The following is a 20,792-nucleotide window of genomic DNA, read 5'->3' as shown; positions in this document are numbered from 1 at the left end:
GTTAGAGTTGGGTCTTTATAGTAAAGGTGGGGGTGAGGGGCCTCTGAGGTTCAGGACCCCTGATTGGCTGTCATTTGACTAGGGGTGTCCTGGTGAGGGTGCTGGCAGGTGGTCCTATCTACAGCGGTTGGAACCTTAGGCGGTTCCTTTGGATGGTCTGTTCTTGGGTGGTTCTTAGGTAATCTCAGTTTGTGATTCTTCCTGTAGCCAGATATTGCTTCAGGGTAAACTACTGAGACTCAGGCCTCCTTTTAAATTTATCGATGATGGCAGAGTCCTACTCTGGCAGGTGATAATGGTTGGAAGTAAAGAACTTCCTTTGGGTGACCTGCCCATGCTTAGCATATCATGGCTGGCTCCCATATCTCCCTCTTCACAAGCACCCATGACAGGACCCAATCTTGGGTCCTGCTTGCTCCCGGTTTTATGGAGGTATGGAACTACTTATCTATTAATTGACAACTCTGGACCTAGTGTATTAACAGGCTCTATAGTAGTTATCTTGTCCTCCATGCCAGGGAGTTCCTCTTGTCTCAGCCTTTCAATGTATTCTGGGCAGGGGGCATGGGACGATGTGTTCCTTTCCACAACTACTGCAAGCTGACATTGGGGCATTGTTATCTGGGCCCAAGCAGGTTGAAAAGCTAGTTAAAGTGGGGAGCATTTAGGCAATGGGACACTCACCAGACTTCATTGAAGGAACAGGGAGTGTTCACATCAGCTGGACTGGTCCACATCAGCTTTCAGGAAGCCCAGGGCTTGCCACCATTCAGAGCAGGTTGCTTAGATGCACCTGCCGGCCAAGTGGAAGCCTACTGAGATAAGTTTAAACTAGGAACAGAGGTTAAAATTTATTTACTTAAAGAAAAACCCATATTGTAGAAAAAGAACAGACAATGGGTATCTGCAAACAGAAGGAATAGACTCCTACCTTTGAGTCCTAGCAAAAAGTACAGATTTTGGTTAGAAGCATATATATTTTTCTGCTGTCCAGAGAACCATGTATGATTTGGATAGAGATGTCCTTGGCCCAATGAAAACATCTTTAAGTTTATATTTAAATGGCAACTAGAATAGATCTAAAATCTTGAGCTTGTGACCCACACAGTAAGTAGCCATTGCTTATTAGAACTACCAATGGGGGTGGGGGAGAGAAATAAGAAACATTTTTTTTTTATATCTTAAGTCACTTTTTAGACTCTCAAAGCTTATGAACTTTTATTTGCATACCCTTTGCTGCTAAACTGACATTATAACTGCCCTAGCCATCAATACTATCAGAGATCTCAGAAGGATAAATAAAGTATAACTGAGTACAGACCAAATAGTTTCTGAATCTATTAAAAATGACAGGGACCAGCACCCATATACAGTTAGTCATACCCGGGTCTCCATAGCACTGGAGGCAGAAGTATCCAGAACAGCAGTCTTACTGTCTTAGCCAGGCCCATAAGGTAAAATTCTTTTCCTGTGGAAGAGGGACATGGAAAAGTCTGACCTTATTTTGTCCAGGCAAAAGTTGTGCAACCAATTCTCCATTGTCCTGCTGTCTGTCCACAGCCTGGACCCGGTCCTGGCAGCAGGTGTTGCACTGGGGCATCTTGTTCAGTGGTCAGTGTCATCGTAATCCAGGTGGAGACATTATGGTGCCCCATAATCTTCTCTGGAGACCTTGGGTCATTGCTAGGATCTTTGAGTCTCTGTCTAGTATAGTAAGCTTTTTAATCATTATTTTAAATGCTATATTCTGTAGATCTCTGAAGTATGAGGGCTGCCTAGGTATGTGTGATTAGACAAACTTTGTTTTTTTATTATTTGTTTTAAGTTTGACTTTAAAAACATAGACAGGGAACTAAATAAGGCTTATTTCTGTAGCTAATTTTATCGGCACTTTAAAGATGACTGACTAACTTGTATTTCCTAACAGTCTATAATAAGTTAGCAGCTTTCACAAGACCAGAACTCCACACTCTGTAATGATTTTGAGTTAAAGCTAATAAAGAAACTGAATTAGTCATTCCGAGGGTAAACACAACAAATTGTTATCCAGCTGTTAATGCTGTCTCCTGGAAGGCAGGGAACAGGTCCCCAGGTGAAATGGGAGCAGGAGGGAGTCTAAGAGCTGGCATTACCCTGGCAAACTGAGAGTCAGGTCTACCTTTCTGCTGGTCTGGAGAACCCATCTTGGCAGGTGTCTACCAAGTTGCCCTGGGAAAGCTGCCCTAGGCCCTACATTTTTCCCTCTTCACAAGTACAGATGACGGATTCGATCATGGGTCCTGTCTGTCCAGGGGCTCAAATCTGTTGATAAGAAGAAGCGAGATCATTATGGGCCTGTTAGAGCTGGAAGTAGGGTTGTTAACCAAGGGGACAGCTGGGAAAGTTTTCATCCAGCTTCCGTGAGTGTTCTGTTCCCTATCATTAACAATGCCATCAAATCTCTAATTACCCAGAGTGATTAACTAACGTAGAAACAACATTCTTTCTCCAGAAGAGGAGGTCCAAACCTTTTAGTATTAATACAAAAATTTGTGACTCAGTTTATCCTAATAGCATAAACCCTAACAATATAAAACATCTTATAGCACAGATGTCTCACAGCCTTATAAATTTATTTAGAAACTTAAAATCTCTTAACCGTCTTCCTGCAATATCAGAAATAAAGTACTTCTTTGGTTCCACCCTCGACAGCATATACACAGCCTGTCTTTTAGATCTCAGCCTGCTCCATTTCACTGTAGCTGGTGCTTCTGGTGACAACCACCTGACCCTGGCATCTCTAAAACTGTTAAGGTCCATTGTTGCAACTGCACATTCTTTGGGGCTCTAGTCCTGCCATACATGTGTAAACCTCAGCTGTTTCCTGTGATCCCTTTATGTCTTTATGACCATTATCACCTGGGTGACTCTTAGATTAACAAAGTCTAGCTGGCAGAGCAGCATCAAAACATTGAGGTGCAGCTTTAATACTTAAAAAAAGGGGACATGAGTCACCATGCAAAAATCTGCTTCAATAAACTATCTTGGAGATATGTTAAGTCCACTCCGCGTGGACACCTTTAATCAAGATGGCGGTGAAATCATGTGGCAGCCATTTATTTATTTATTTATTTATTTATTTAGGTTTTTCGAGACAGGGTTTCTCTGTGGCTTTGGAGCCTGTCCTGGAACTAGCTCTTATAGACCAGGCTGGCCTTGAACTCACAGAGATCTGCCTGTCTCTGCCCGCCGAGTCCTGGGATTAAAGGTGTGCGCCACCACCGCCTGGCCCATTTTTTTTCTATACCAAAAAATTATCTGAATTTCTGCAAACACAAATTTAGTAATCAGAGCTCAGTGACAAATTTCTGAAGTCAGGCCTGTAAATGTGGCCACAGCAGCGATGGGTGGCAGAGACAGCGAAAATAGCCAAACCATTTCTGTCTCAGCTCCATGCTTGCAGGAAAACCTACATAGACAAACTTCTCCACAAGACAAGCATATTCAGTACTTGCAGGTATGAGAAACCACAGCAAACACAGTTCACACCTTCTTCTGACCTTCTATAACTTTTTATAAACCTTTAATTTGTTTTTTTCTCTCTTTATTCCTTCAGTTTCCTGCTCTCTCCCTCACTTTCCAGACAAGATACCAAAATCTCTCTTGCTTTTTAGACAACATAAATTCTGTTACTAAAGTCTTTTTTTGTGGTTTTCCTCATATATTGTATGGCTACAATATTTTAAACAAGAACAGAAATATGCATATGCTATAACAAAAAAGCCTTTAAATTTACATCACATAAAATCCTGTACCAGTGTGAAACATTTGAGACCAACAGTAGTTATTTTCCATACATTAACCAATAATAACTTGTAAGCAGCCCCCATAAATGATGACAGATATTTATAACACATTGGATCAGAATGACCCAAGCAGATCTGGTGGAGGGAAGTCTGGCTATAGTGCCACAACAAGGCCACCACAGTCACCCCTGTAACCAGAGTCCTTGACCTGCAGAGACAAACCTTGGTCAGGTTTGACCAGAAGTCGAGACATGCAGTCCCCAGGGCAGGCAGAGGGAACTCATTTACCAGCATGGGAGGGGGCAAGGTGGTATTTAGCATTGGGGGGGAAGAGACTATTAACCTCTCCAGTCATAGCAATTAACCCCAGATTCTCTTGTTCAGTGTTTGAAATCCTATTGGGGCACTTCCGCTCCCTACAACTGTGCCTGGCAGCCTTGCTACATTGTAACAACAAGGCTGCATAGCCCAGCCACCCATCCGCACAAGCATGCTGCCCTGCAGCCTGTGCTTGGGGCCAAGGCTGACTCGTTTTCAAGAAATGTTTAAGGCGGGTAGAAGAAAATGTACCCCTGTGCTTATGGCCCTATCTCTAAAGTCCTGGAAGTGATCCAATATCAAAGTCAGAGAAGTCCTGATTTGAGTCTGTCCCATACGGTCAGGGTCAGTCTAAGTCAGGACAAAAACACAATAACTCACAGATACAGAGGACAATGAACAGGATAATGGTGCTAAATCAAACCAAAGACACAGTTTCAAGGTGTTTTGCAGGTGTGACCCACTCCTCTATTGAAATGAGACAGCTACTGAGAGACTGCTACCTGTGTGTCTCACCACAGAACTGAGAGACCGCTACCCGCATGTCTCACCACAGAACTGAGAGACCACTACCCGCATGTCTCACCACAGAACTGAGAGACCACTACCCGTGTGTCTCACCACAGAACTGAGAGACCGCTACCCGCATGTCTCACCACAGAACTGAGGGAGCGCTACCCGCGTGTCTCACCCTGGGAACGTCTTCACCAGGCGCCCGGCCTGTGATCTTTTTGCACATCTGCAGGTCATCTCCAAGCGCTTACAGTTCCTGGGCCCCCTTGCAGAAAGACATGGGACACAGACATGAGACATGAAACAAAACACAGAAAACGTACCTGCCGGTTGAAGGCTCTATGGGTGGTAATCCCAGAAGAGCCTTTCCTGGTCAGGGAACCAATGTGATTTAGAAAAAGCAAGTGGAGAGAAAGATGCCATGCAAGAGAGTTCACGTGGAGAGGTTTTCACTAGGGAAAAAGAGGGAAGGGGAAAGTGGAGACCAGCCTTTCGGGGGACAGGAGCAGCAGAAGAGAAAAGAGAGGCGCAGAGAGAAAGAGAGAGAGAGAGAGAGAGAGAGAGAGAGAGAGAGAGAGAGAGGGGCGCAGAGAGAAAGAGAGAGAGAGAGAGAGAGAGAGAGAGAGAGAGAGAGAGAGAAGGTGGGCAGGGCCCTTCTCAAAGGGAAATAGCAAATGTGCACAGGAGGTGCTCTTAATGGCCACAACTGAGGTTGTGTCCCGTCAGGACCCCCAAGGACAGTACAGATGCCGCAATACTAACAGCCAGTGCTCTTAACCGCTGAGCCGTTTCTCCAGCCCTTCCTTTTTTTTAAAAAAAAAATTTATTTGCTATTTATGTATTCATTGCACAGATGTCCCTTTTTTTGTTGTTGTTGTTGTCTTGTTTTGTTTTGTTTTTAGAGACAGGTTTTCTCGGTAGCTGTGGAGCCTGTCCTGGAACTAGCTCTTGTAGACCAGGCTGGCCTCGAACTCACAGAGATCCGCCTGCCTCTGCCTCCCGAGTGCTGGGATTAAAGGCGTGCTCCACCACTGGGTGGCAAATCCTTGTAATCTGTCCTGGGACTGCAAGAGCTCCTCCTGAGAACTGTGAAGATTCCCTGCAGCTGTTGGATCCCACTGGAGCTGCCTTTCTGTCACCTGTCCCAGGACTTGTCGGGACTACAGAGGGAGGCTCTAAATAGCCTGCCTAATTTCAGAAGCTACAGCAGAAATGTTATCAGGAATTAATCAAGAAGTGGAAGAACTGAGAGCCACTGTTCTCCAAAATAGAGCCATTATCGATTACTTAAACCTGTTACTTAAACCATCTTGGTCGTCAGCAGTTTACTGGAGTGTACTGTCTTAATATCTCTGATTTCTCCCATACTATTGACAACAAATTGGTGATCTATGTAAAGAAATAGACAAGATCTCTCAAACAAATTTAGACCGGCCAACATGGCTCAAATGTTCTCTCCTTCACTGGCCTCTAATGTGGTTTCTACCAATTACCATAATCAGTGATTAACTGATGTGTGTGACTCCAACGCATGACAAAGTTCATCTGTAATGCAGAACTCTAAAAGCCATTTCTGACAATTTGGAGGCCTCTCAGCAGCAGTGCCCCCCCCCATCCCCTGGGAACCAGGAATCTAACAATTAGTCTTTGTGAGTGTTCTCCAGAAATTGGGGCAACATAACCTTTAAGATGTTGACTCAGTTCCTGATGTACGTACCAGGTGGGAGGTCTCCCAGAGACTTGATTTGACTCAACCACTGGGAAAGGGGTCAAAGTGACCCTCAGATGTTTCCTTTTACCTGGCAACCACTCTCCAGCCAATTATTGGTAATAGCCCTTTTGAATAAGCCAATCATAATAGTCAAGGAACAACCCCCAGACACCCCCCTTGCTTCTGTAACTTTTTCCTTTAAAAGTAACCTGTGCCAGCTATTCGGGGTCTTTCTGGCCTCTCTAATGCTGAGAGACCCTGTCATGGCAGAATTAATAAAATCCTCATGCTTTTACATCAGCTGTGGTGTGAGAGATGGTCTCTTGGGGGCGACTCCTCCTCCGTGTTTGGACTCCAGGATCCAACACATCACTATTGCCCAGATCATGGAGTCCCCCAAAACCAACTAGGAGACCGAGTCCTGTATGTAAAAGCCAAGAGCCTTTATCAGGCTTCAGTTTGGACTCCGTCTGTCTGTCTGTCTGACACAGAGGCTGAGAGCAGAGTGCCCAGCCCAGTTGGGGTAGGGATTTTATCATAGTAGAGGTTGGGGGGAGGGATTTCCAGGGTTCAGGACCCTGATTGGCTGACTTTTGTCTAGGGGTCTTGGCAAAAGGGGAGTGAGTGAGTCCTGGGCTCAGGGCCGTCTGGTGGTCTTATCTAATCTTATCCTGGCTGGAGCGTCAGGTGCTTCCCTCAGATGCTGGCCGCCCCTGGGTGGTGCAGGCTTGGGGCATTTCCTGGAACCTGGTGCTGCCGGCTGTGGCAGCTCTGCGCCTGGGCCCCACAATCACCAGTCATATAAACAGTTCTAGAAGCATTGCTGCTGGGCGATATTATAATACATCCTCCTCTCAAAGATTTGACGGGGAAACATAAGCGGGGGTGGGTGGGTGGGTATGAGGAGCCTACATGACTCCATTTTGAATCAGAAGCAACTATGCTGCATAAGTTTCTTTTTACTGTGAGGGTTGAGTTGCTTCGTCTCCTGGAACCTGACCTTCCCCAACCCATGACATTGATTTGTTTTTGAGACTACCCTGACCCTCCCTAATTACATGGCAGGTGATTTTTATTTGTGTGTTTCCTCACTACCACATCGTCTCTCTTCTGGGAAATTACTCCTTAAAAAGGGCCCAAGAGCTGGATTCTCTGTTCTCTTTAACTCAACTTAGGAGGCAGTCACTGGCCAGCTTGAAATTTGACCCAAATTGTGGTAGTGGTCTTATTTTCCATGTTTGGGATTAACAAGATGAGACAGTTGGGAGCCAGCTATTAAAACGTTGGATCTGAGGGAGGCGGCTGGAGCGTGATGGTCAGAGGAAAAGGTGCCTGCCCTTAGGGGTCTGGAGACAATCTGACGGGGGAGGTCTGGGGTTGGGACCCTGAGTCTGCAGGAGGATTGTCAGGGTGGGGATTCCTGGGTCCGAGAAATAAGGGCTAGGACCCAATCTCCAGGTCCGAGGTAGGAGAGCCTGCCCAGTTCTCCCAGGTGTGTGACCTTCATGGGAACACCCTTCCCAGGGGCAGCCTTTAAGGGCACAGCCTGTATATCTGGTCCCACTGCTTCTGGAGACTCTGGAGGTGGAAAGAGGCTGTGAGGGCGCAGGAGAGGAGCCAAACCAACTGGGAATGGCAGCTGTACCCCGATACTCCGGGAAAGTGGTGGTGGTGACTGGGGGTGCTCGAGGCATCGGGGCTGGGATCGTGAGAGCCTTCGGTGAGTAAGAGTCTTCCTGCCTGGGTTGTACGGATGGCTGGGACGACAGGTTCTCGGAGTGTGGAAGAGACTCAATTTCCTTTTCTTTAAAATTTCTTTATTTATTCTTTTTTTAAAATTTTTATTATGTATACAATATTCTGTCTGTATGTCTGTAGGCCAGAAGAGGGCACCAGATTACAGATGGTTGTGAGCCACCATGTGGTTGCTGGGAATTGAACTCAGGACCTTTAGAAGAGCAGACAATGCTCTTAACCACTGAGCCATCTCTCCAGCCCTAATTTATTTATTCTTAAGTTATTTGTTTATTCATATTTTTCCTGTGCATTGTTTTTGTGTTTGTGCGAGAGTTGTATCCCCTGGAACTGGAGTTACAGACAGTTGTGAGCTGCTATGTGGGTGCTGGGAATTGAACCTGAGTCCTCTGAAGAGCAGTCACAGCCAGTGCTGAGTTAAACATAATCACTGAGCCATCTCCCCTCAGTTTTATTCTTACCTGAGTCAGTTTGGACTGTTGAGTAAGTTGTGTGCTGATGGCTTCAGCTGATGCTGATAAGCCTGCCAGCAAGAGTTCTTCCCTTGACTGGGCGGTGGTGGCACACGCCTTTAATCCCAGCACTAGGCAGGAAGAGTTCAAGGCCAGTCTGGTCCACAGAGCACATTCTACTAAGCCTGGGCTACACAGAGAAACCGTCTTGAAAAACCGAAAGAGTTCTGGGTTAGGATTAGGGGTTAGGGTTAGGTTTTCCCCTGATGGATCCCTAGCTACAGACGATAGCTTTGAGGAAGATATTCCTTGTAGGTTTGGGATTTTTCTAGAATCCAGGATGGCGGTCCAGCAGAGGCTTGGTGAGGGAAGGGAATTTGTCTCAAGATTCTGCCCTTTGGGAGAACAAAAACGAGAGCCTCTGGAGAGCGGTACTCCAGGTGTCCACAAGGGGGCAGCAGAGGCAGCGCCCCAAGTCCGCAGGACCCGTAACTTTTCTCCCTCTCTGTTGGCAGTGGACAGTGGAGCTCAAGTGGTTTTCTGTGACAAGGACGGTGAGTGATCAGTCCTCAGCCCTGCCTTTCCTCCATCGACGCAGGGATCCAAGCCTAGCCCTCCTCCCTCAGCCCCCATGCCTGGACCCATGTCTCTACCCCAGACCTCTGCCCTCAGTCTTTGGCGTCTAAGCCTTAACTCTACTCCCTCAGACCCAGAGTCTTTCTCTTACAGAGGCGGGGGGCCGGGCTCTGGAGCAGGAACTCCCTGGCACTGTCTTCGTCCGTTGTGACGTGACTCAGGAAGGAGATTTGCAGGTGAGCATTCCTGTCCTTACCCCCACACCCGGCTCCAGTAACCCCACCCCTCTCCATGCCTCTTTGCCAGCTCAGTGCGCACAGGTGCACAGTAGACCCTTATCCGGAGACTCAGTCTCCCGTTTTTGCTGTCTTCTACAGTGGCGTGCTGGGCTCTGTCCTCCACTTGAGGCAAGCTAGAGTCACGTGGGAAGAGGGAGCCTCAATAGTGAAGACCGCTTGTGGGCGAGCCTGTGGGTCATTTTCTTCCTTCCTTCCTTCTTTCCTTCCTTCCTTCCTTCCTTCCTTCCTTCCTTCCTTCCTTCCTTCCTTCCTTCCTTCCTTCCTTCCTTCCTTCCTTCCTTCCTTCCTTCCTTCCTTCCTCAGGATTTTCCTCTGTCCTGGTTCTGAACTAGCTTTTGTAGACCAGGCTGGCCTTGAACTCACAGGGATTCACCGGCCTCTGCCCCCCCCCCCCAAGTGCTGAGATTAAAGGCGTGCACCACCACCGCCCGACTGGGGTAATCGGTGTGGTAGGGTCCAGCTCCCCGGGGGGGATACGTTATCACTATGGAGGAGGTTCTGATAAGGGGGCTGAACAAGCCATAGGGAGCAGGTCAGTGGGTAGTGTTCCTCCATGGCCTCTGACCTACAGGCTTCTGCTTTGAGCCCCTACCCCAACTCCCCTCAGTGATGGAGTGCGACACCCCCCCCCCCCCCGACTCCCCTCAGTGATGGAGTATGACCTGAGAGTTGTAAGCAGAAACAACCCTGTCCTCCCCGGTTGCTTTGGTCACAGCAGTAGAAACCCTGGCCATGCCAAATGGCAGCTGAGGTGCTCAAATCTCTAGTCTGGGTCCCCCAGCTTCCTCTCCTTTCTTGCCCTCCTCTGTGACCCTTCTGCCCTTCACCTCACTCTGCCTTGCTTCCCCAACTGAGCCTGCCCTGACTCACTGCAATCTGCTCTCTCCTCAGACTCTGATTTCCGAGACCCTCTCTCGGTTTGGCCGCCTGGATTGTGTGGTGAACAATGCCGGCTACCGTAAGTTGTGTGGCTTTGGGGCTACTGTCCCCCCATGTCTGTTTCTATCCTATTGTCTCATCCTTCTCCTTAAAAAAGTGTTATGTGGGGGCTGGAGAGATGGTTCAGTGGTTAAGAGCATTGCCTGCTCTTCCAAAGGTCCTGAGTTCAATTCCCAGCAACCACATGGTGGCTCACAACCTTCTGTAATGAGGTCTGGTGCCCTCTTCTGGCCTGCAGACATACACACAGACAGAATATTGTATACATATTGTATACATAATAAATAAGTAAATAAATAAAAGAAAAAAAGTGTTACGTGTGCATGTGTGTGTGTGTGCGCCATCTCCGTGCCTTAGTTTCCATCTTTGAAATAATCATCACCTTTTCCATTGGGAGATCACACTGTCCCTTAGGTTATTCCAAGATCCTGCTTTGCTGAAGGCCCAGGCCCTGGCTGATGACAAGGACACCTTAGGCACACTTTATCAGACTCCACGCGGTGTGGCAGTCTGGAAGGTTTCCATTGACCTAACAATGTGTCCCAATGGAAACTAAGGCTCAGAGAGCACCCAGGCCCTCCAGAGTCCCCTCCAAAGAAGGAGGTGTAGAGGACTGGCCCTGGCCAGCAGGGCTCCCCTAGCTTTCAGAGTTGCAGGGAGTCCCTGTTATCTGTTTCCTTCTTTTCTTAGGTTCATGCTTATTCAATCTGGCTACATAACCAAATTCCATTGTGGGGGGTGCAGGGAAACCCACATTCCACAGTGGGGAGAGCAGATATGAGCTGGGCGTGGCCCAGTGACTTAGCCCTGCAATGGCAGGTCCGGGCCAGCAGAGACTGCCTTGGTGCACACTGTGGCACAGCCTCCTTCCTTGCCTTGCTCCCTAGCTCTCTGCAGCTCCTCTGCTCCTCCCCTCTCCTGTCTCCCTCTCTCTTCTCTTCCCTTCAGACCCACCTGCACAGTGGCCTGAGGAGACTTCTGCCCAGGACTTTCGCCAGCTGCTGGAGCTGAACCTACTGGGGACATACACCCTGACCAAGGTGAAGCAAGCGCAGTTGCAATTGGCATGTGTCCCTCATTTCATCAGGAGCACATTGCTTTGTGCCCCTTGGTTCTTGTCCTTGTTCTTGAACAGTGGTTATCAACCTGTGGGTAGCAACTCCTTTGGGGGTCGGATGAGATCATCAAAAAACATATCTACAGATTTTATGCTTGGGGTCAGCAGAACATGGGAGCTGTGTTAAAGGGGTCAGCCTTCGGAAGGCTGAGAAACCGCTGCTCTAGAGGACCCTGCTCTATGTAGAAAAACAAATAGGCACAGATCCACATCCCCCTGGGCAGATACAGCCTCCTCAGACTCTTCTGGAGCCTCCAGGCCTGCTTGGAGGTGGCCAAAGAGGATGCTAAGAGCCCAGGAGGTGGGACTGGGACTCAGATGGTGGAATGTTTGCCCAGCAAACATGCAGTCATAGCTTGGATCCCCAGCACCACGCAACCAAGCGTGGTGTGACCTGTGATCTCCACACTTAGGAGGTAGAGGCAGGAGGAGCAGGAGTTCTTGGCTGCACCGTGAGATTCCATCCCCAAAAACAAACCAGGAAGGAAAGGGTTGATGCTCCTGGTCTGGGAGAAAGCCTCGCTGCTGCTGATGGGTGGGAGGAGAGGCCCTAGGTGGAGATGTGTGCAGGCCACGCTGGTAAGTCCAGTCTTGATTTCAGATGCAGTAGGGAACCATGGAGCATGATTGAGCATGGTTGAGCTTCCTAATCATATTCTAGAATGCTCCATGCTAAACTCACTGATCAGTCTGCAGCACCAGCCTCTCTCTAGAGAACAGAAATCTCTCCCTCTGTTTTGTTTTTATGAACAATAGGAGCCATGAAGCTGGGCATGGCGACACACGTCTTTAATCCAGCACTCAGGAGGCAGAGGCAGGTAGATCTCTGTGAGTTCGAGGCCAGCCTGGTCTATATAGCGAGCTCTAGGACAGCCAGTGTCTATACACAGGATACATAGTGAGATCCTGTCTCAAACAAACAATAAAGAGGGGTGGGGAGCATGGGAAGGGTTTTGCTCCCACAAATACTATTTCAGGCACACTTACTATTACTGGCCCATTTGAGAGGAGAGAAGGGGCCCTAGTGGTCAGGGTGCCCTTATACTCAGGATGGTCTCATTATGGAAGTGATATTGCAATGCCAGTTACAGGACCGGAGGGCATGTGACAACCCAGGACAGTCACCAGGGTCCTCTCGTTCCAAGGCAAACTGAGATGGTCACTATGTGAACTGTGTGGCTTTCTCAGGATGGAGATCAGGATGCAGCATCCAGGCTGTATTTGGTGGAGAGAGGGTGAGCCACGAACCCTTTTAGGTTCCTGCTCTAGGTGGCCCCAGGGGTGCTGGTTTGTGCTCAGTCATGTTTAGTGGTGAGAACAGGCTGTACCTGTTCAGCTCCAGTGCCCGCAGCAATCAAAGGAACAGACTGAGCTTATTGAGGTTTATCAGGTTTGTGGAGGAGTGGCCAGAGACGGTGGCAGAAAGTGGGGTACATCTCCTGAGGTTCACATGTCACATCCTGACCACAGAGTTTTGTACAGCCCCCACACAGTCTCTGAATGGAACCGAAGGTGTTCTCCTATTGTGCTGAACAGGCAGGGTTTTGAGCAGCATTTAGGTTTTTCCCAGCTTGATGAGGGCCGGACATTGAACAGCACCTGAAAACTCAGAGGAGAGAGAGGGGTGAGGAGGAGGGAGAAAGAGAGAGAACTAGGTAAGACTAGAAAGGATACAGACCCCCCCTCCAGGAGCTCTAGCATACCATGAACATGCCATCGTTGATGGGGTGATGGTCTCAGTCCCACACCTGGGGTGCTGATGGCTGATCTGTCCTTCTCCATAGCTTGCCCTCCCCCACCTGCGAAAGCACAGAGGCAACATCATCAACATCTCCAGCCTGGTTGGGACCATCGGCCAGTCCCAGGCAGTTACCTACGTGGCCACCAAGGTAGGCCATTCCTCTCCTCCATGGTGCCCTTTCCTGGCTCTTCAGGCCTTGGCTTTGAGCCTGGAACTTCTTTCTTTTTTGTTTTCTCCCTCAGAGGGGTTTCTGTGTAGCTTTGGAGCCTGCCTATTCTGGAACTCTCTCTGTAGGCCAGGCTAGCTTCTAACTCACAGAGATCCACCTGCCTCTGCCTCCCAAGTGCGTCACCACCTGCTGGGTTTCACTAGCTCTTATAACTTAAATGAACTCATTTCTATTAATCTATGGTCTCTCACTTACCACCACTTCTTTCGTGTCTCCTGGCATCTCTTGGGTGCCTAGATTATTTTCCTACTTCCTCTCTTTCTGCCCAGAAATCCCACCTATACTGCCTGCCTAACTATCAACCAATCACAGCAATGTACCTTCACACAGTGTACAAATATCCCACAACAGTTCCCCCTTTTGTCTAAAAAAGGAAAGGTTTTAGCTCTAACTCAGTAAAACTATGTAAAACAGGAATAATTATCAGCAAGAATTACATTCACAGTGTTTAGTCCATATGTACTTGGCAAGTTCAGAGAAAGTGCTGTGTTAGCTACCTTAGTGAGGCCAGAGTATTATACCTAAACCATTTTCAATCTCTATTATCACTCTAAAAATAACATCTTCTTAGAAAAATAACTTAAGCTTTTATGTTTCTCAACCTTATAAATTTTATCTCTCATGTAATTTTTTTCTGAATTTGGTAACAAGGAAAACTATACACTATTGAGTTTTCAGTCCCCATCAGAGACCCAAGAAGGGCAGGAAGTGCGGTGCCGACAGAAACAGCTGACTGTCTGGACATCCAGTGTTCCTCTGCGGCACTGGGGCTTCCATCTTCAGTCTACAGGCCTAGGATATACGACAGATTCTCTGTGAAGCGGGAGTTTTGAAGAACTGCCCTGCCTTGTCTTGGCAAAGCTCAGCAGTCACTTTCTTTTGTGTCCTCCTTGTCCAGTTTGGACAGCAAACGCTCAGCAGTCAAGGCGAGGGTAGTTTCTTGCCCAGTGGCTAATTTTGCCACAATGAAAGCAAACTCTATATGTAGGTTCTTCATTGCCCACCATCTTTTTTTGAAGAAGATTGGTGCTACCAGGAGCAGATGTGAGACTACCATGAAGAGTCTTATTTAATTAAAATATTTTGGATGCCACATTCTGTAAATCTGAAGTGTTTGAAGATCATCTATCTATGTAAATCATGTCTTCATATAACCTTGAGAATATATCTAATTTTATTATAGATGACTACTAACTTGCATTATCTTAGTTTTTATATTTATTTGTTTATTATGCATACAATATTTTTTCTGTGTGTAGGCCTGCAGACCAGACCTCATGACAGATGGTTGTGAGCCACCATGTGGTTGCTGGGAATTGAACTCAGGACCTTTGGAAGAGCAGGCAATGCTCTTAACCACTGAGCCATCTCTCCAGCCCCTCTTAAATAGTTTTTTAATAACAGTTTTTATAGACTAGAACTATACTTTTTAAAATGAGTTGCATAACTTTACATTACATTTTAAAATGAGCCACATAGGAAAATACTGTAAACAAGAGTAGAAACATATAAATCATGTAACAAAAACAACCTTAAATTTGTATCAATATACAGAAATCCATACCAATATATTTGAGACTAGTGGGTGTTCAGAAGTAGACTCAGCAATCCACCCTTTTATCCATTGTTTCTATACTATATCCCCCTTTTCCCTTCAGAAAGGGATCTCTGAATCTAATCTTCTTTGTTCAGTTTTTTTCCTGACCATGACCAACAGCAACTTGTACCTCTCCGGTGAGGATAAACATCCATTATCCACTGAATGACCAATAATCATCCACCCCACCTCTCGGGAATGTGAGTGTCATGTTCTCTAGACTGTTTCCTGTTGTCTGGGGGCAAAGGTATCTTTAGGGTACCCCAAGAAAATTGGGATAGTGGTCAAGTTCTGGGAGAGCTAGGTGTGATGGGAAAATGTAAGGCTTATCTGAAGTCTGGCTGGAGTAGTCTGTGAGGCTGAACCGTCTCAGCCAGCTGCTTTGAAGTGGCCCTGGATGCCTAACTCTGGGAAGCTGCCGCAGAGGCACTCTGAGAGCACGGACCACCTGAGCTACTTGTCTTTATTGGTGTCTGCTCCTTTTTTTCTGAAAGCACAAACTTTTAAAGGTAACGTATATATGTGCATTAACACAAGTATGGACTATGCGGTGTGCACAGTCAGCTAAAGACTTTTTGCTTTATGTTTGAGTAGGTAAAAGGCACCTGTCAACTTTGTAAGTCCATCCGGACTGTATAGCTGAACCTCTCTCCATGCCATGGGAAAGAATGGCGTGTAATGATAAGTCATGAGCACTCTGTACTAACAAGGTTACAGTCCCAGAGCTGTTCCCATAGTAGAAGGATCAGCACATACATCACGTCACCCGTCCTGTAGTCTTTTCTGTCTTTTCCCCTTATGTTGGTAGCCAAGATCCTCAGGAGGTCTCCCTGCTCAAATCTGATCTCCATTGACTTTGAAGGAATCCATCCATAGCTTCTCATTTCCTGTGCAAACAAAGGCGCAGCTCTCCCCCAGTGCAGCATTTTTCTCGACTTCCATTCTGAATCTAAGACATCCCTAAAGTACATAGGCTGGTTGAATCACCAGGCCCTTCCCTACATAGTGTCTCTCAGCAGATGCTGTTTTAGTGTATTTGCAGTCAAAAAATTCAAAGTCAGCAAAACACCATACAGGACCCAAATGCCCTGTGCATTCCCTATCTTTATGTGACTTATTTTTATTACTATTCTTTCTTTAAAGACTTCATTTTTAAATTATTTTTTTATTTTAAAGATTTATTTATTAATTATGTATACAGCATCGACCTGCAAGTATCCCTGCAGGCCAGAAGAGGGAATCAGATCTCATCAAAGATGGTTGTGAGCCACTATGTGGTTGCTGGAAATTGAACTCAGGACCTCTGGAAGAACAGTCAGTGCTCTTAACCTCTGAGCCATTTCTCAGCCCCTAAATTATTTCTTTCTATAACTGTTTATACCCATTTCTCTCTTTCTCTCTCTCTCTTAGTTCCTTCCTTCCTTCCTTTTGTTATTATTATTATTATTTTTAATATTTCTTTATTTGTTTATTATGTATACAATATTCTTTCTGCAGTCCAGAAAGAGGGCACCAGGCCTCATTACAGATGGTTGTGAGCCACCATGTGGTTGCTGGGAATTGAACTCAGGACCTTTGGAAGAGCAGGCAATGCTCTTAACTGATGAGCCATCTCTCCAGTCCCCTTCCTTCCTTTTAACATTTAAACACATTTTAAGGCATTCTGTATCTATTTAGAGTTTCTTTTTGGCCTGGACCCAGCTTTGCTAACTACCCACAGCATTCTCTGACCACATAAGCCAAAGTTTAAACTGTTAGATATCAGCTAGGCCCTCCAATACTGGACTCTGAAGACTGACTTGTTCCCCTTGGTTTCCTGACAGCCTAACCTCACGCCACCTGGTAGGGACAGGAGCCACATTTTCCACCCCAGTCCTGGGAAATTAATGAGCTTACTTTCCTTGTAGTTGTGCCCCACATTGGGTGTGTATGTATATGCACTGGGGTTGTGCCCCACAGTGGGTGTGTATGTATATGCACTGGGTGCCTTTCTGGTTCACACTGACTTTAGAAGAGGGAATCTGATCCCCTGGAACTGGGACTGGAACCTGGTTCCCTACAAGAGCAGTCAGTGCTCTTAACTGCTGAGCCATCTCTCCAGCTCTGATTTTTTAAATTACATTTTTTTTTGAGACAGGGTTTTTCTGGAGCTTTGGATCCTGTCCTGGAACTAGATCTGTGGACCAGGTTGGCCTCAAACTCACAGAGATCTGCCTGCCTCTGCCTTCCGAGTGCTGGGATTAAGGATGTGTGCCACCACCGCCCAGCTTTAAATTACATTTTTATTTATTGCATGGGTCTTTATCTGTGTGGATCTCTGTGTGTATGTGCATGTCACGACACACATATGTAGGTCAGAGGACGAGGTAGAGGAGTCAGCTCTCTCCCTCCACCATGTGGGTCCCAGGGATCAAACTCAGATTGTCAGACTGGGCAGCAAGTGCCTTTAATGCTGAGCCTTCTTGAAAGGCCCTTCTTGATTTTGTTTGAACCAAAATCTCACCCTGCAACCTGGGTTGGTATTGAGTTCATGGCAATCCACCTGTCTCAGCCTCCCAAGTTCTGGGATCAAAGGTATCAAAACCCAGGAATGTCCCACACTACCTCCCTCAGTTAGTCCAGAGTTACAGCAGCGTGTAACAGACTGGCATGCACAGAGCGCATGTGCAGGGAATGTCTTCAAGATGGCTGAGGCTAATCTAAACCTTGCTGTCTCCTGGTGGAAGAGGAGGTCAGGAGGGACTCCATCCACAGAGACTTAACCCTTTCTGGTCTCTGCTTCTGCAGGGGGCAGTGACAGCCATGACAAAAGCTCTGGCCTTGGATGAGAGCCGATATGGTGTCCGGGTCAACTGGTGAGTTGATCAAACAGGCTGGGGCAGCTGGGGATGCCAGGCCAGAGTTAGCATAAGCTCCTCTTCCTTCTCTCCAGCATCTCCCCAGGGAACATCTGGACTCCACTGTGGGAAGAGCTGGCAGCCTCAACCTCAGACCCCAGTGCCACCATCCTAGAAGGCACCTTGGCCCAGGTAGGAGCAACTGAGAGCTGGGAGGTATGGATGTAACTGGGGAGGGGGTATAGATCAGGCCAGCAGTCGGGGTCTTTCTCATCTTCTCTCCTCCTCCTTCCTCTCTCTGTCTCTCTTGGAGCTTCATGTAATCCTGGCTGGCTTGGTCCTTGACATGTAGCTGGGACACTTTCTGCTTCCACTTTCTGAGTGCTGGAGGCACAGACACGGACCATTCCCTGTGTGTGTGTTCACGCGGGCACACCTGCATGACTGTCTCACTCTCTAGCTCAGGCTGGCCTTGAATTCAGGACAAACCTCTCTCAGGCTGGCCTCTTTTGCTGAGATAACAGGTGTGAACTAACTGCCTAAGGAAGACTACTCTTAATTTTTTCCCTCCCTTCTCTCCCCAGCCCTTGGGCCGCATGGGCCAGCCAGCTGAGGTGGGAGCTGCAGCGGTGTTCCTGGCCTCTGGAGCCACCTTCTGTACAGGGCTTGAACTTCTTGTGACAGGGGGTGCAGAACTGGGGTATGGGCGCAAGTCTACTAGGAGCAGCCTCGTGGAAACCCCTATTCTCCCACCCTAATTCCTACTAAGTTATGTCCTACCCATCCCTCTTTCCCTTTCCTGTCTTTTTTGTGTGGTACTGGAGATTAAACCTAGGACACTTTTTTGTGCTAGGCAGGGTTCCACCACTGAATCACACCCGGGTGCCTTACTGGGGGTTCTAGGCAGGGCTCCACCACTGAATCACACCCGGGTGCCTCACTGGGGGACTCTAGGCAGGGCTCCACCACTGAATCACACCCGGGTGCCTTCCTGGGGGTTCTAGGCAGGGCTCCACCACTGAATCACACCTGGGTGCCTCACTGGGGGACTCTAGGCAGCGCTCCACCACTGAATCACACCCGGGTGCCTTACTGGGGGTTCTAGGCAGGGCTCCACCACTGAATCACACCTGGGTGCCTCACTGGGGGACTCTAGGCAGCGCTCCACCACTGAATCACACCCGGGTACCTCACTGGGTAACTCTAGGCAGGGCTCCACCACTGAATTACACCCGGGTACCTCACTGGGGACTCTAGGCAGAGCTCCACCACTGAATCACACCCGGGTACCTCACTGGGGGACTCTAGGCAGGGCTTCACCACTGACTGTCAGTTCACAACGAAACTTAGGACAAATGGCTACCCTGATGCCTATGTGCCCATAGCAAAGCCCAGGCTGGCAGCCAGGTTCACACAAAGCCTGTGGCTTCTCTGTGCTTTCTCATCCTTGTCTCCTACTCTAAACCTCTCCAGCCCTGGAACTTAACTCGCCTTCCCGCAGCTTCTGATTCCCACACAAACCTGCCATTTCAGCCGCGTGCCCCCATCCCCACCCCCGACCCATGGCCCAGTTCAGTCTGAACTCTTCCACATATAATAAAACCTTCTCCTCAGCCATACCTTGGTGTGATCATCGTTTCATCCGCGAACCACAACCGCAGCCCCTTACTGGGGGATTCTAGGCAGGGGCTTTACCGCCGAGTCACACCTCTGGAATCGTAAACCTCACTGGAGGATTCTAGTCATGTGCTCTACCACTGCCCCAAACTCCTGCTTCTCACTACAAGTTGCCCCTCCCTCATCTAGCAATTCCCTCCTCAAATTTCCAACTGTACCCCCTATCTCCCAGGATTTACCCCAACACCTTTGACTCTACCCACTTGATTATTCGTCCTGGAGTCATAAAGACAACTTGTATCCAGAAAGGAAACATCATATTTGTTTCCTGTTCCTTACCACAAGTCTGTCCACACCAGCTACCTTTATGCCACGTGGGTATTTCTTACTCCAAAGAGACCTGGCAGAAGAAGCGAGTGGTCTCCAGGGAGTGCGGTTCTGCTTCACCTGGGTGCTAATTAAAAGACCCGCTGGGGAGAACAAATTAAGTGGTAATTGACAGATAATGGAGGAAGCACAAAAGCGGCTGCCTTTATTCCTGGCGCTTGCGGGAGAGGAGTTTTGCGCTCTTTGCCAGCGCGATAGGGAGGTGGTGGGAGGAAGGATCTTGAGTGCTGAGGCGGCGAGGAGTTGAGACATTTAGGTCAGAGGGAGGAGGCTGGGACTTGTATTGCTAGGTTTGGAGCTGAAGGACACTGCGGGGGTGCGCTGGGGGAAAGAACAGGCCCTGGACACTCCCCAGGTTGGGCGCGGGGCGTAAGAGCTTCCCCACACCCCAGGTAAGGGGGTGGAACTGCAAAGCTGCTGTGGATTGGCCAAGGCAGGGGTGTGCGGCAATCGCTGATTGGCTGCGGCGGGGGCGTTTGCTGCCGTGGGTTCCGCCGAGCAGTTTGGAGATCTTAGGAGAGGAGGGAGGGTTTAGCAGGAGAGAGCGGGAGATTGGGGGAGGTGGTGGTGGGTCCGGGAAAGCTGGGGGAGGCGGAAGGGTGGCCTAGGCAAAGTGTGCGTGTGTGTGATTTGGTTACTGCAGCCTGGGGCAGTCTGAAGAACAGTGTTGTGATTTGGGGGAGTTGGAGTTGTAGAGTCTGAGAACCTGCTGCAGAAGTACATAGACACAAAACTATGCACAGTTAGCGTGCGTGAGAGAGAGAGAGAGAGAGAGAGAGAGAGAGAGAGAGAGAGAGAGAGAGAGAGAGAGAGAGAGAGGGAGAGAGAGAGAGAGAGAGAGAGACTTCGGATGGGAAAATCTTGTGTCAAGACCAAGAAGCACAATATGGAAGGACATTGCCACAGCTGGGCTAGACAA

The 20,792-nt window shown here is 48.1% G+C and overlaps 1 protein-coding gene and 1 long non-coding RNA gene across 3 annotated transcripts; one reads left to right on the top strand and one right to left on the bottom strand.

The window, feature by feature from the left end:
- Positions 1 to 7,925: 7,925 nt before the first annotated feature.
- Positions 7,926 to 19,488, top strand: Hsd17b14 (hydroxysteroid 17-beta dehydrogenase 14). The gene is made up of 9 exons (XM_087901472.1): positions 7,926 to 8,047; positions 9,050 to 9,088; positions 9,264 to 9,346; positions 10,301 to 10,367; positions 11,297 to 11,388; positions 13,250 to 13,354; positions 17,820 to 17,887; positions 17,965 to 18,061; positions 18,454 to 19,488. Exons 1-9 carry the CDS (start codon positions 7,960 to 7,962, stop codon positions 18,625 to 18,627), a joined length of 813 nt encoding a protein of 270 aa, XP_087757598.1. The 5' UTR covers positions 7,926 to 7,959; the 3' UTR covers positions 18,628 to 19,488.
- Positions 12,834 to 20,620, bottom strand: LOC148118230 (uncharacterized). 2 transcript variants are annotated; one of them, XR_015736399.1, is made up of 3 exons: positions 19,826 to 20,620; positions 13,169 to 13,264; positions 12,834 to 13,064 (listed from the first exon to the last, which is right to left on the bottom strand). It is a non-coding gene; the product is annotated as an uncharacterized LOC148118230 (long non-coding RNA). The 2 variants fall into 2 exon arrangements; XR_015736398.1 differs by lacking the exon at positions 19,826 to 20,620 and adding an exon at positions 19,490 to 19,631.
- Between the last annotated feature and the right edge of the window lie 172 nt (positions 20,621 to 20,792).

The sequence above is a fragment of the Myodes glareolus genome, chromosome 24 (assembly GCF_982192425.1).
Source record: "Myodes glareolus chromosome 24, mMyoGla1.1, whole genome shotgun sequence".
In the NCBI taxonomy this organism is placed as follows: domain Eukaryota; kingdom Metazoa; phylum Chordata; class Mammalia; order Rodentia; family Cricetidae; genus Myodes; species Myodes glareolus.
This window is presented reverse-complemented; position numbering and strand designations above follow the sequence as displayed.

Bases quoted from the DNA above. Each gene is read 5' to 3' on its own strand.
- Hsd17b14 (XM_087901472.1), top strand. From the start codon at position 7,960: ATGGCAGCTGTACCCCGATACTCCGGGAAAGTGGTGGTGGTGACTGGG. The intron at 9,089-9,263 runs GTGAGTGATCAG...TTTCTCTTACAG, and splicing joins GGTTTTCTGTGACAAGGACG to AGGCGGGGGGCCGGGCTCTG. The intron at 17,888-17,964 runs GTGAGTTGATCA...CCTTCTCTCCAG, and splicing joins TATGGTGTCCGGGTCAACTG to CATCTCCCCAGGGAACATCT.